General features: G+C 31.0%; 1 protein-coding gene across 5 annotated transcripts in view; it reads right to left on the bottom strand.

Annotated features, from left to right (window-relative positions):
- Positions 1–13,613, bottom strand: part of LOC134711634 (ras guanyl-releasing protein 3-like) — an 81,865-nt gene that overhangs the window by 27,112 nt on the left and 41,140 nt on the right. For all 5 annotated transcript variants that reach the window (XM_063572366.1, XM_063572369.1, XM_063572365.1 and 2 more), the window contains 4 exons: positions 7,604–7,709; positions 5,074–5,187; positions 2,837–2,968; positions 1,244–1,394 (listed from right to left, as the gene is read on the bottom strand). In XM_063572366.1, coding sequence (XP_063428436.1) covers positions 1,244–1,394; positions 2,837–2,968; positions 5,074–5,187; positions 7,604–7,709 — 503 coding nt within the window. The remainder of the gene's footprint in view (positions 1–1,243; positions 1,395–2,836; positions 2,969–5,073; positions 5,188–7,603; positions 7,710–13,613) is intronic.

Raw genomic sequence — 13,613 nt, 5'->3', positions numbered from 1 at the left:
CAGTTAGCATGGAAATATCTATATCAAAGATATCGTTTTCCAACTAAATGGAAATTGTACCATTAAACTATTAAATATGACTGTGACAGCCTACCATCTGTGTTACAGGTCAATAATTTTACACTTCAGAACAAAAGACAATATCAAAAGAATGACAATTTCTATGCATTCCTTCCTTAGTGAGATAAAGGATTCATCTTGTAAATATATATGCTTGATTGGACAATTGTTTGATTATCTGACGAATAATAGCTGACTTACGTCAATTTCAGCAAATTTTGAAGCCATATACACATTAAACTTGAGACAGTGACCTTAATACACTTTTATAATCTATAATTTAATCAATGACTCTTTTTATTAGGACAAACAATCACTTTATGCTGTTGACCGAACAAATATTTATTTACACCAGTGAAGTGTGCCATCCTAAATGATCAAACACCCGGTATAATCTTCATCACAGAGATATAACAATAGCCATTTTTACATCAAATTTAAATGTCAAATGTAAGATAAATGACGTCAAGTCACATGTGTATTGTTATTTGACATTATAAAAGCACTGGTAATTCCTTTAGTTCAGATCATCAGAATTTTCCAATACTAGAAAGTTTTGTACAACATGCATCACCCGAATGATACCAAATCCCTAGCCTAAATATTATATACATCAAAGAAATAGTAATAAAGCATTCATCATTATTCATAATTTTCATCAATTACTAAATGTCTTGTATGGGTATAGTATAAATAATTGATGTTATAAAGGTAGAAGTAAATAATATAAAAGTAAATAAGGACAGTAAGATTTAATGAAACCATCTTAAATTAGTATACACTTGTATTTGGTTTGGTTTTGTTACCTCTTTTATTTAAACTTATAACACAATATTTAATTATTGTGTGATTTGTTTAAGTAAATGATAGATGGTTTTGAAAGTACTGTCAACATAGGGTTCTCATTAAGGTGAATTGACTCACGAAAATCTGTCGGGACTCATCATTTTCAAAACTGGTGAGTCCAAAGATACAACAAGATTGTAAAATGTTGTATCTATTGAGCACATATATCATCATTTCATAACAAACGTTATATAAACTTAATGTCATTTTCTTGCTCAATTTGGTCATTGAGATCTAAAATAATAAAATTTCATCTTCATGTTAGAAAAGCCATGACCAAATATGACAAGTCCCTAGACTCCCCCTTCAAAAATCTTCAGTGAATAAATAAACTTACATATATCCTCCTGAAAGCCTTGTATTCCAAAAAGGTCAAATGTTCTGCTAATTCCAACGGTTCTAAATGATTAAACACCAAGGAAACTTTACGGTTATGTCGCATTGCAGAACTTCTCACTGACATGTTTCTCATCCAATCATAGGAGGGACTGAAAAAAAGACCAACATTGTCATGAAAACATCAAACTGCATGTAAACATTGATTTGGTTACTATTTTTGGATAATACAAAATGAAACATACTGTTTGACTTTGAGTGTCTTACATTTATATCAGGGTTGAGTTCAATATTGTAACAGCTACATAGCAGCTACGTAGCTGTTATCAATATCTATGTAACAACTAGTCTATAGCTACATGTTCAATAGTCAAAATCTACGTAGCACTACATAGCTGCTACCATATTGAACTCAACCCTGAACTTAACCCTGGTCTGATTATATGCTATTAGGTGTGATCTTGTCTAAAGGGGAGCTGTATCTAGTCTGATTATATGCTATTAGGTGTGATCTTGTCTAAAGGGGAGCTGTATCTAGTCTGATTATATGCTATTAGGTGTGATCTTGTCTAAAGGGGAGCTGTATCTAGTCTGATTATATGCTATTAGGTGTGATCTTGTCTAAAGGGGAGCTGTATCTAGTCTGATTATATGCTATTAGGTGTGATCTTGTCTAAAGGGGAGCTGTATCTAGTCTGATTATATGCTATTAGGTGTGATCTTGTCTAAAGGGGAGCTGTATCTAGTCTGATTATATGCTATTAGGTGTGATCTTGTCTAAAGGGGAGCTGTATCTAGTCTGATTATATGCTATTAGGTGTGATCTTGTCTAAAGGGGAGCTGTATCTAGTCTGATTATATGCTATTAGGTGTGATCTTGTCTAAAGGGGAGCTGTATCTGGCCTCATGGTCATAAAACTTTCGAGCATGATTTTTGTACTCAAACTTGAAAATCAGCCAATGAAATTGCTGGATTTCATGTTTCGAGCATGATTTTTGTGCTCAGAGCACTGAACAAAGTTTTGTGCATTCAAGGCCAGGTCTAAATCTTATTTGCAGATCACTTTAGTCTATCATAATCAAGGAAGGATTAATTAAATCTTTGTCTAAACATTTGCATTATGACAAGGTGTATATCTACATGTATGTGATATAGTAGCATGACCAATGTCCTCTTGCTTCGTATAAACATGTGATGTGGACTTATGTTTCCCTAAATGGAAAAGGCTTACATAGGCTCTGCCTGTTGCCAAATCCAATACAATTTCTTTGAATAAAATAATGTTTAAACTAGAAACTATTTAAGCTATGTAAATGAACCAAATATTTTGATATAAGTTTCCAAAACAAGAAAGGAATCAGTAATTTCAAAACTTTTACATAAATTTAGCACATAAGTCATTAGATGGGTACTAATTTACAAGTTTTTAGAAGCAGAATTCAAGTTTTGGGACAACTGAGCTCTTGTTCTATTCCCATCCCTATCATAATGACCTGAGTATTAAAGTTACTTGCTGTAGTATATTTCTGGTGTTTATTTCATAAGCTTCTCTATCACACATCCAATCTTTTTTAACATTTGTATAATACTTACACTTTTGAAAGATCAATGAGTTCTTTAAAGCTGGTGTTTCCTTCTGACAGCAAAAGAGATCCTAATCTCTTCACAACAGTTTTTAACCTATTATCAAGGTCAAAATGTACAGGAAAGTGAGTTATCCAGTATCTATATTAAAAAAAATAAAAGGAATTGATTATATCAATGTTCAATGAGTGAAATATTGGTTAATTTTTATATTAAAATGACTAAACAATATGTCCTCTATAACAAAATTTTACGACATCATTTTTTTGTGCTTATATTTGTGTTTTTACTTTGATTTTGTGAGAAATTAAAAAGTTCATAGATGTGGACCCGTAGCTCATAGGTCCTAATGTTATTATTTTGCATAACTTTTATATTAAAATGACTAAACAATATGTCCTCTATAACAAAATTTTACGACATCATTTTTATGTGCTTATATTTGTGTTTTTACTTTGTTTTTGTGAGAAATTAAAAAGTTCATAGATGTGGACCCGTAGCTCATAGGTCCTAATGTTATTATTTTGCAATTTGTAGGTCTTTGGTTTAAAAGTTCACCATTAAATAGGGGAAAGCAAAATTAAGTGGTAAATGTTCAGAAACTTTTTAGCCTTGATTTGGATCAAGATTTCAGTAAGAGCATTACTTATTATACAATTTTCATTTTTCGCATGTAACATATGTATAACATGTACTAAAAAAATATAACTTCTTTGAATAATTCTAAGTACAACTGTCCTCTTTATGCATGCATGCAGCATCAAGCTTTGACCTGTAAAATTGCTCATTTAAATCTCAGATGTGATTCTAATAAATACAGGTAACTTTCATGTGAAAACTTGCATAACATGTTAGATAAGCATGAGTGGAAATAATAACTAATTTATAAAAAAAAAAATCCTTATTATATTTATTTTTCTTTCCAGTCTGCCAGTTCCAACTTTTGAATTATTTATGATTGCTTTTTTTTTTTACCGAGCATCTTTCATATTTTATTCAACCATGTCTTAATACACCATATGTGGAATCTTCCTAGCAAAGAACACATTTAAATATATTATTTATTGAAATCGCTACAATGAGCTTGGAAAAAACAACAAGTGACAAGCACATTTTACGTAAAAGTCAATATTTCATGTTTTCTTTTGTTCAGATGTATTAAGTCCCTTTATTTAATGTCTGTCGCATTAATTTGCACTATTGTTTTTTACAACATAAAAATATATATTAATGTCGTTTTTCACACGGGCAATATTGATATTTTGTCAATGCATATTTAAAATTTATTGATATTATTTTCCTTGTAAAGAAATACTTGAGCAAATCTAACAAAACGCAACAGCATTTTGACGTCAATCAAGTCTAATCTGTCGCTGATACACAGCCATCTAGAATTGTCAATATAACAACAAGACTCAGCCTTTTTACTTCACACAAAAAATCAATTATTGAGCTCAAATTCTAAACAAGATTATGAAATTTTCTAGCTTGCTACTAACTGGTAGATTGAACTGCTGAGTAAGATGTAAGAGGGAATAAGAAAATAATTTCTTCTGGAATTGACCTTAAGGTTTCATTAATGTAAAGAGTATTTCTTTTTTTATTATCTATTTATGTGTTGTTCTAAGTATAGATAGGAAGTATGAATTAATTATTATTAAAAGGATAAAGAAAAAATTGTCTTAAGAGATAGAAAATCTTCTGAAGACTACTTTTTAGTGCATGAGAAGGGATGACTTCCTTGTTTTGAAGAATTACATGTTTGAGAAAAACTTATTTTTTGTGTAATCTTTGTTATTTTAAAATGATAACAACAATTTGCAAAACAAAAACAAAATAGCTGTGTTATCAATACTGTCAATTTTTTGCTTTTTGTCTCCATAAGACTAATCCTTTAAAATTGAAACTAGAGGTACAATAATGAAACCACAGTATATATATATCCTAAGGCACTCTAAGAACTTTGAAAATACACCTTGCCTCAACCTATTCTATATCATATCTTTGAAATAATCTTAGATAATGCTCCAGTATTATTTACATCTATTTGTTTCAATAGACATTATCTGCCAAATCCTATATCGTTAAAATCAAAGAGGGGAATCAATTGTTTGGCATTTTTTTCAAAACATCAGACAAATTTAATCAATATAAACCAGTCTGAAGCTCCTTAAATAAGCTTCTGTACTTATTCTTGGATAAGTATCTGCATTTGCTTTGAAACATTATTCTTATTTCTTCCATACCTTACAGCATAACAGATTTTCGCCTTGTAAATCTGTATTTCACATTCCGCATCCGAAGGCAGGTGGTCACACACATCTTTAGTACATTCTATGGTTTCGTGACAATTTTGGTAGCTGGTTATAGTTAAGGGCAATACAACTCATGTATCAGAAATAACAGCATATTGCACTAGAATATACATGCCCTTTAGTAAACCTCTTGTAATGATATGAACCAAAATATGCACACCCTTCAGCGACCAATCAGATTCATTAAATATGGTATTTTGATATAAATGTCATTTATGATTAATTTTTTCAATATTAATAAAATTCACATATGAAACTTTTAACTTAAGGCATACATTGTAGGCTCCAGATAGACTGTGGTCTCAAAAAACATTTTTAAAAGTTCACAAATTAAAAAACACACATTATCTACCATTAGCACCAAATGGTCAGGGCTTGATGAACCAACTATAATAATACAAACAGTTTTTTCAGTAAAATTTAATTTCAGAGTGAAACAAAACTTAACTGTCAGTTAGCATCTTACAGCTGAACTGAAGCATAAAATGTAATCCTGAACCAATTATATTTAACACAGTTGCACAACCTACATGCACCCTTAAACCATATTACAATATTGAGGCTCACTTAACAGCTGAGAAATCATCTCAGACATAAAACTCAAAATAAGTAAATAGAGCATAACACGTAAATCAGAATCATCTATTTTTAGGAAGGCAATTGCATTCTCCAGTTGCATTCTTACACCAAATTGTATAATGCAATACATGGTATCTTGGAAATTAACTTGAACCTCTAGCTTTATATATCCAATGAAGCATAATATGTAGGTCAGAATGGCAATGTCCTAATTTTCACTGGATACTTAATTAATTTAGTGTGTACAAATCTCTACACAAGTCTATGGTTTTAGGTCACTTATCACAAAACAAGGACATAAAACAATATAGTTCTGTCAAACTTAATCAAAGACATTAAACTGTGAAACACAAGTAATGTGACATATCTATATACAAAATTATAAAGCTATAGGTCAATTATATTGTGAGGCACTAGTACAGATTCACTTTGAAAATAATGGAAACCTATACCCTATATAAACACATTTATTTAATGACAATTTGTTCTCTACATTCTATATCAGAAATCTGCAGAAAGCAGATAGCTTTGGAAATATTACATACAAAAAGAAACTAGACAAATCAAAACCATAATTTTTTATCTTTTTTTTCAACATCTTATTTCCAATAGCAGCATTCTTGTAATTACTCAATTAACTGTTAATTTCAAAATGTTCTTAAATGTCAGCTTTGAAAACATTGTAATGCTAATAAATCTGTCATCACGTTTCATCAATAAATTCTTCCATTTCCTCATGACATACATTAACTATTAATGTGAAAAATTCATCAGTTTGTTTATAAATGTATAGCCTCATTGTAGAATTGATATTGAAAATCAGATGCGAATAACATCAGTAAAAACATAAAACTAGTAGATAAAATTGAGAATGGAAATGATGAATGTATCAAAGAGACAACAACCCGACTAAAGAGCAGAAGCCCACCAATTGGTCTTCAATACAGCAAGAAAATCCTGTATTTGTAGGCATACTTCAGCTGGCCCCTAACAAAATATGTTAAATGATTATTAGGTATATTGAACTTCACAATAGAAACCACCCTGATTAAACTCTATTAGGTAGTTATTAGAAGGTGGACTAGAAAAACTTGACATTAGTAACCTGCAGTACTGAACCATCCATATGAAACTATTAGGTTGTAATAAGAAGGTGGATTAGGCAAACTTGACAATGGTAAGCTCCAGTATGGCACCATCATAATCAAACTATAAGGTTGTAGCTAGGAGGTGGACTAGGAGAACTTGACAACAGTAACCTCCAGTTCAGAACCATCATAATCAAACTGTTAGGTTGTAATTAGAAGGTGGATTAGCAGAACTTTACATTAGTAACCTGTAATTGTTTTCCTAGTAAAATAAAACCTTTTTAACAATTTTCTGAAATCAAGGGGAACCTTACCTTTTTATATAGCACAAAATAATAGTTCATGTCAAGCTAATAGAAAAATAAACCAACTGAGGCCCTTTTTCCTTTTCAATGATTCTTATTCCGATCCCCAATGTCTGAAGTCTTAATATAAATCTATATTTAGTTTACTCATAAAGCATTATTTCAACCTTTTTCCCAATGATGCTTTTCTGAATTAATGATTTGCTGCAGTTAACTAAACCTAGCTTATCCTTGACTAAGATAATAATCATATGACTTAAAAATCCCCCTTTTTTGTAATCAGACAAATAATTCCAATGAAATTTTCTGTAAAACATGCATTTTTAGTTTTTTACTGGGAAAAAAAAACAGAAATAAAATTGAAAAGGAAAAACTTACAAAAAATGAGCAGAGAATATGTATGGATAAGATGTGGAAACTGACAGTATGGATGCGATGTGGAAACTAAAAGTGTGATGTCAGGTTAACAATATGTCTAACGAAGGATACAGATCAATAAATGTTTCTGCTAAATCTTCTGAGGAGATGAACCACGCATGCATCAGATACATCACATTAGGGTATTCTGTGTCCTCTATCAGGTCTCCTTCTTTGGCTGCAAATATACACAATGTAATAATTAGTGTACAATGTCTATAATAATGTAATAATAGTGTAAAATGTCACATCTAGTTCAAACTTACACAATGTAATAATTAGTGTACAATGTCAAATCTGGTGTAAATATACACAATGAAATAGTTAGTGTACAAGGACTATTTTTATATCAGATTATATCAGAAATTTAAATGGAGAAAGGGAAAGAGGCTAACTAAAACGAAATATAACTTTGAACCCCCAGGGATGGATCCAGTCCTTTAAAAAAGAGGGGTTCCCAAACCAAGGATAAAAGGGGAAAAGGGGGTCCCACCATATGTCCCAAACAAACCCCTGGAACCCCACCCACCCTGAATCCCCCACTTCCTTCTACCACCTAATTGAGATGCAGTGGGTACAGCGCACATTGAACCTAATCAAGATGATGTTAATACAATGTAGTAAGAAGAAACAAGATAAGAAAATATTAAAATGCACACCAAAAAAAAACACATTTTAATGAAGATTAAGAACTTCTTTAGACAACTGTTTTACAGTATCAAATATTTTGCAACAATGGAACAAAATGTGTGAACTGTTTTGCTAGATTTACTTTCAAAAGATGTGTGCATTGATTTTACAAACATAGACTTTTTGTATGGCACTGCAATGAGAAACTATTAAAAGGGGGTGGTAAAGGGGGTACAAAACACGGAAACACGTGTAATAAAAATTGAAAAAACGTTGCACGAAAAATAAAAATCAGGAAAAACGTAGCACGAGAAATAAAATGGTTGATATTAAGGAAAAAATTACTAGAAGTTCTTAAGTCAGCCGTTCTTTGAGATCATGCAGTCGTTATCAATGGACATGAAGACCCTGCGGTCACCTTTTACTAAGGGTTTGCTAGTTGCATCTGATTTGAAAAAAATAATTTTATTCATAGTAATTTGATGGACCTTATCGCATACCATACATATATAAATACAAAAGTAGAATGGTATCAAAGTCAATGTACATCAAGTTCTATGATTAGATTACACAAGTTTCAGAAGGAATCATAACACACTGACTTTGAATAAGTCAGAGGCGGATTTAGGGGGAGGGGCAGGGGGCCCCCCTTTTTAGGAAAAAATTTGGTTGCTTATATAGGGAATCACTGAAGCGTGACTGGAGCGGGCCCCCTCTTAGGTCAGTCAGTAGGCCCCCACTTATGAAAATTTCTGAATCCGCCACTGTTAGTCCCGTTTTTCTTTTCATTAAATGGGGGACAAGCATGCACGATAAATTAGGTGTACCAATACGAAACACGGAAAATAAATAAGGGGAAAAACGAAGCACACACATCAAGCCAAACACGAGAATACGAGAAATAAAAACTCAAAACACAAAGACACGTGAAATAAAAAGGCCGAAAACGTTGCACGAAAATAACCCTTTACCACCCTCTTAAAAAAATACTAAGAAATTATTGTTTTGTGGAAAATTACCTGTGATGTTAAAAATACTATTATTTCTGAAGTTACCAGAGTACAAAAATAGAGTACAATAACAATGTAATGTTTCATACAGCATTATGAAGTTATCATATCAATTTAATCAAACATGGTTAAGCCATGTTCAGATGAGGATCCAACATTTTTTAAAAGAGGGGCCAGGGCACTTTGAGTAAGCAATGTTTGGAGTGGTACATGTAAAGAGTCTAAGCAGTAACCATATCTATAGATGCATTTGGGGAGGCTTGAGCATCCTGTCCCTTCTCAAAGCTGCTTCTAATTTCTTTATTCCTAGATCATGTCACTATTTTAATATGCTTTATAAAAGAATGATATAAACAGAAAAAAGTAATAACTTTCTGTTCACATATAAAAACTGTAGGAGACATTATATTATTCACCATTTTACAATTAATAAAGATGTCATAATGCTAAAATAACTTCTCCATGTCTGCATCAGTCTTAAAGTATTTATGACATACATTAAAAGTACATGTGTGTCTAAGGACTTTTTCAGATTTTAATAACTTAAAATATTCTACCTAAAATATGGTAAATACTGGTAATACCAGCTTGTTATATAGATTTCAAATTAACAAAGTAAAATTAAAATAACTAATCTAAAAATTATTAAAATATTACCAATTTGTTACTACTGTCTAAATCTGGGTCAAAGTATTTATAGCAACTTTTTTATTGCATTATATATCATTATTACATACATATCTCATTACTTTATAAGTTGATTTAACTGATAAAATTGAACATGATGAGGTTTTAGCTTGAATACATTCCATCAGATTTCAAGGACATGTAGAAAAAAGAAAAGAAAAAACATCTAGATGCTGAGTGAGTGAATAACAAAACAATTGGTATAAAAAAAATAAGGAAAAGTTGTGTGGTAAAACCAGCCTGGATAGAGAGTTAAATAATAAGGAAAAAGTCTGTGGTTAAACCACAATGAAAAGGTTAAATATTAAACTAACCAGATGCTCCGCAGGGCGTAGCTTTATACGACCGCACAGGTTGAACCCTGAACGGTTGGGGCAAGTATGGACACAACATTCAAGCTGGATTCAGCTCTAAATTTGGATTGTGATTAAATAGTTGACACAGCATAGGTTTCTGACACAGAATGAATGTGTTCTTATGAACTTAAAATTTTTGTTTTCTCTTAGAGCAATTCACTTAGTATGCTGTTGAATATTAATCCTCTCAAAAAAATATTTGAAGAAATTTTCTTTTAATTTATGAAATTTCAAATGAGAAAAATTAAACCCAATTTTTTAATCACATCCCCCTTTCCCTTATTCCAAAACTAATCTCAATTAAAATATTCTAATGGAGTTTGCAACAATAACTACACATTTAAATACATCATAAAATATTAAGGTGTAAAAAAACTGCTTGTTATCACTGAATGGTAAAGATTATTTAATAATTTATCAGTTGGTAGTAAAAAGTGAATATACATTGTATATTGTATATAACAAAGATATAAGTTGATTATGGACAAAGAAAGATAACTCCAATTAAAAAAAATTCTTGCAATAAGATATTTCTTGCTTACTATTCTGGACAAAGAAAGATAACTCTAATTAAAAAAAAAAATGCTATTTCACAATATTGTGAAATTAGATATTTCTTGCCATTGCACAATACTGTGCAATTGAAAAGACTTGCTATTGCACAATACTTAATATAATAATTTTAGATCCTGATTTGGACCAACTTGAAAACTGGGCCCATAATCAAAAATCTAAGTACATGTTTAGATTCAGCATATCAAAGAGGCCCAAGAATTTAATTTTTGTTAAAATCAAACTTAGTTTCATTTTGCACCCTTTGGACCTTAATGTAGGCCAATTTGAAAACGGGACCAAAAATGAAGAATTTACATACAAAGTTAGATTCGGCATATCAAAGAACCCCATTTATTCAATTTTTGATGAAATCAAATAAAGTTTAATTTTGGACCCAGATTTGGACCAACTTGAAAACTGGGCCAATAATCAAGAATCTAAGTACATTTTTAGATTCAACATATCAAAGAACCCAACCGATTCATTTTTTGTCAAAATCAAACTAAGTTTAATTTTGGACCTTTGGACCTTAATGTAGACCAATTTGAAAACGGGACCAAAAGTAAAGAATCTACATACACAGTTAGACTCGGCATATCAAAGAATCCCAATTATTCAATTTTGATGAAATCAAACAAAGTTTAATTTTGGACCCTTTGGGCCCCTTTTTCCTAAACTGTTGGGACCAAAACTCCCAAAATCAATACCAACCTTCCTTTTATGGATTTAAACCTTGTGTTTAAATTTCATAGATTTCTATTTACTTATACTAACGTTATGGTGCGAAAACCAAGAAAAATGCTTATTTGGGTCCCTTTTTGGCCCCTAATTCCTAAACTGTTGGGACCTAAACTCCCAAAATCAATACCAATCTTCCTTTTGTGGTCATAAACATTGTGTTTAAATTTCATTGATTTCTATTTACTTAAACTAAAGTTATTGTGCGAAAACCAAGAATAATGCTTATTTGGGCACTTTTTTGGCCCCTAATTCCTAAACTGTTAAAACCAAAACTCCCAAAATCAATCCCAACCTTTCTTTTGTGATCATAAACCTTTTGTCAAAATTTCATAGATTTCTATTAACTTAAACTAAAGTTATAGTGCGAAAACCAAGAAAATGCTTATTTGGGCCCTTTTTGGCCCCTAATTCCTAAAATGTTGGGACAAAAACTCCCAAAATCAATACCAACCTTCCTTTTATGGTCATAAACCTTGTGTTAAAATTTCATAGATTTCTATTCACTTTTACTAAAGTTAGAGTGCGAAAACTGAAAGTATTCGGACGACGACGACGACGACGACGACGACGACGACGCCAACGTGATAGCAATATACGACGAAAATTTTTTCAAAATTTGCGGTCGTATAAAAACTAACAAAAAAATCCAAATGACAGGAAATAGTGGCCAAACATTTTTATCAGTCAAGTGAAAAAAGAACAAAAATTTAAAAAAAACACCCATCCATAGTGCATTAGGACAGTATGGTTATTAGCCATAAAGTGTTCACTTGTCCTGAGACATACATGTACTTTTATAACACATTGTATGTCATAAACACTTAAACACTGATGCAGACATAAACAAATTATTTAAGCATTATGACATCTTAATTTATTATAAAAAGGGTGGATAATATAATGTCTCCTACAGTTTTAATATATAAGTGAATTCGACTCAGGAATGTTGTTTTAACATTTTTATTCCATGTACACTACCAGTACCTCTTACACTATATCAGTCTTGATAAAGACCTTTAAGATAAAAAAATATATGCCCACCATATTCTAATCATCAAATTAGACAGCAACCTGATAACAAAGCCAATATCATGGATATCAAGATATGGTCTTCAACAATAAATATGTGTCTATATACCAAATACAAAATAAGGAGATATGGTATGACTGCCAATGAGACAACTCAATAGACCAAAGGACAAAAATATGTCATATTCAAAATTGTCCCAATAGTAAAATAAAGATCAAAGATGCCTTAATCTGAAATCAAGTCAAATTTTCAAAATAGTCATAAAACCATTAAAATGGATAAACAAAAACAACCACTAGTAAGGTTCCTGACATGAGACAAGTATATCAACATGCAGATAAATATAATTTTTCGCGAAATTCTCAGAATGCCTTCAACACAGTGTTCATGCATTGTAAAAAAAACATTAGCGAAATCTTTAAAAAATTATGTATATCATGACATGTCAAATAATTGATTTCTTGTAAAAAAAATAAAATATAATGGATCTTAGTAGCCTACATGAGTCACCCACAGTCAAGTTTCTTAATAAAGCATAAATTGTAAAACTGTCAAATTAGTACTAATACCATAAGTATTACTATAAGAACTACTGTGGATTCATTTATTTTCGTGGATACCAATTTTCGTGGATTAAGGGAAACTTACATGTTCATGGATATTTGATTTCATGGTTTTGCAAAAGTCTCTATACAAGCCTATAGAAAATTTGTCTTATGTTGAACATTTAATTTTGTGGTTCACCTTTAGCCACAACATCTACAAAAATCGGTATCCAAGGTATTATATGTTCATCTAAACATGAAAATCAATGAACAGACAATGATTATGTAAATTTAAAATTTGAACATAAAAGAAGATAAGCATCACTTTATCTTTGTTTGTCCATATTATGTTGAATGATATCAGGAGGAAGTTTTTGCTTTCAAAACATTATATAACAATCTTATAATAGAATTATTTGGATTGTTTTAAACTAATGATTATTAGATCTTTTGAAAAGAAAGCCTAATTTTGAAGAAATTGAGTATGACTGTTTTGACTTTTGACATTAGACATAACTCTGAAAGAAA

The sequence above is a fragment of the Mytilus trossulus genome, chromosome 3 (genome assembly GCF_036588685.1).
Source record: "Mytilus trossulus isolate FHL-02 chromosome 3, PNRI_Mtr1.1.1.hap1, whole genome shotgun sequence".
Classification (NCBI taxonomy): domain Eukaryota; kingdom Metazoa; phylum Mollusca; class Bivalvia; order Mytilida; family Mytilidae; genus Mytilus; species Mytilus trossulus.
Note: the sequence above shows the minus strand (reverse complement) of the source record. Positions and strands in the feature narration are given on the sequence as shown.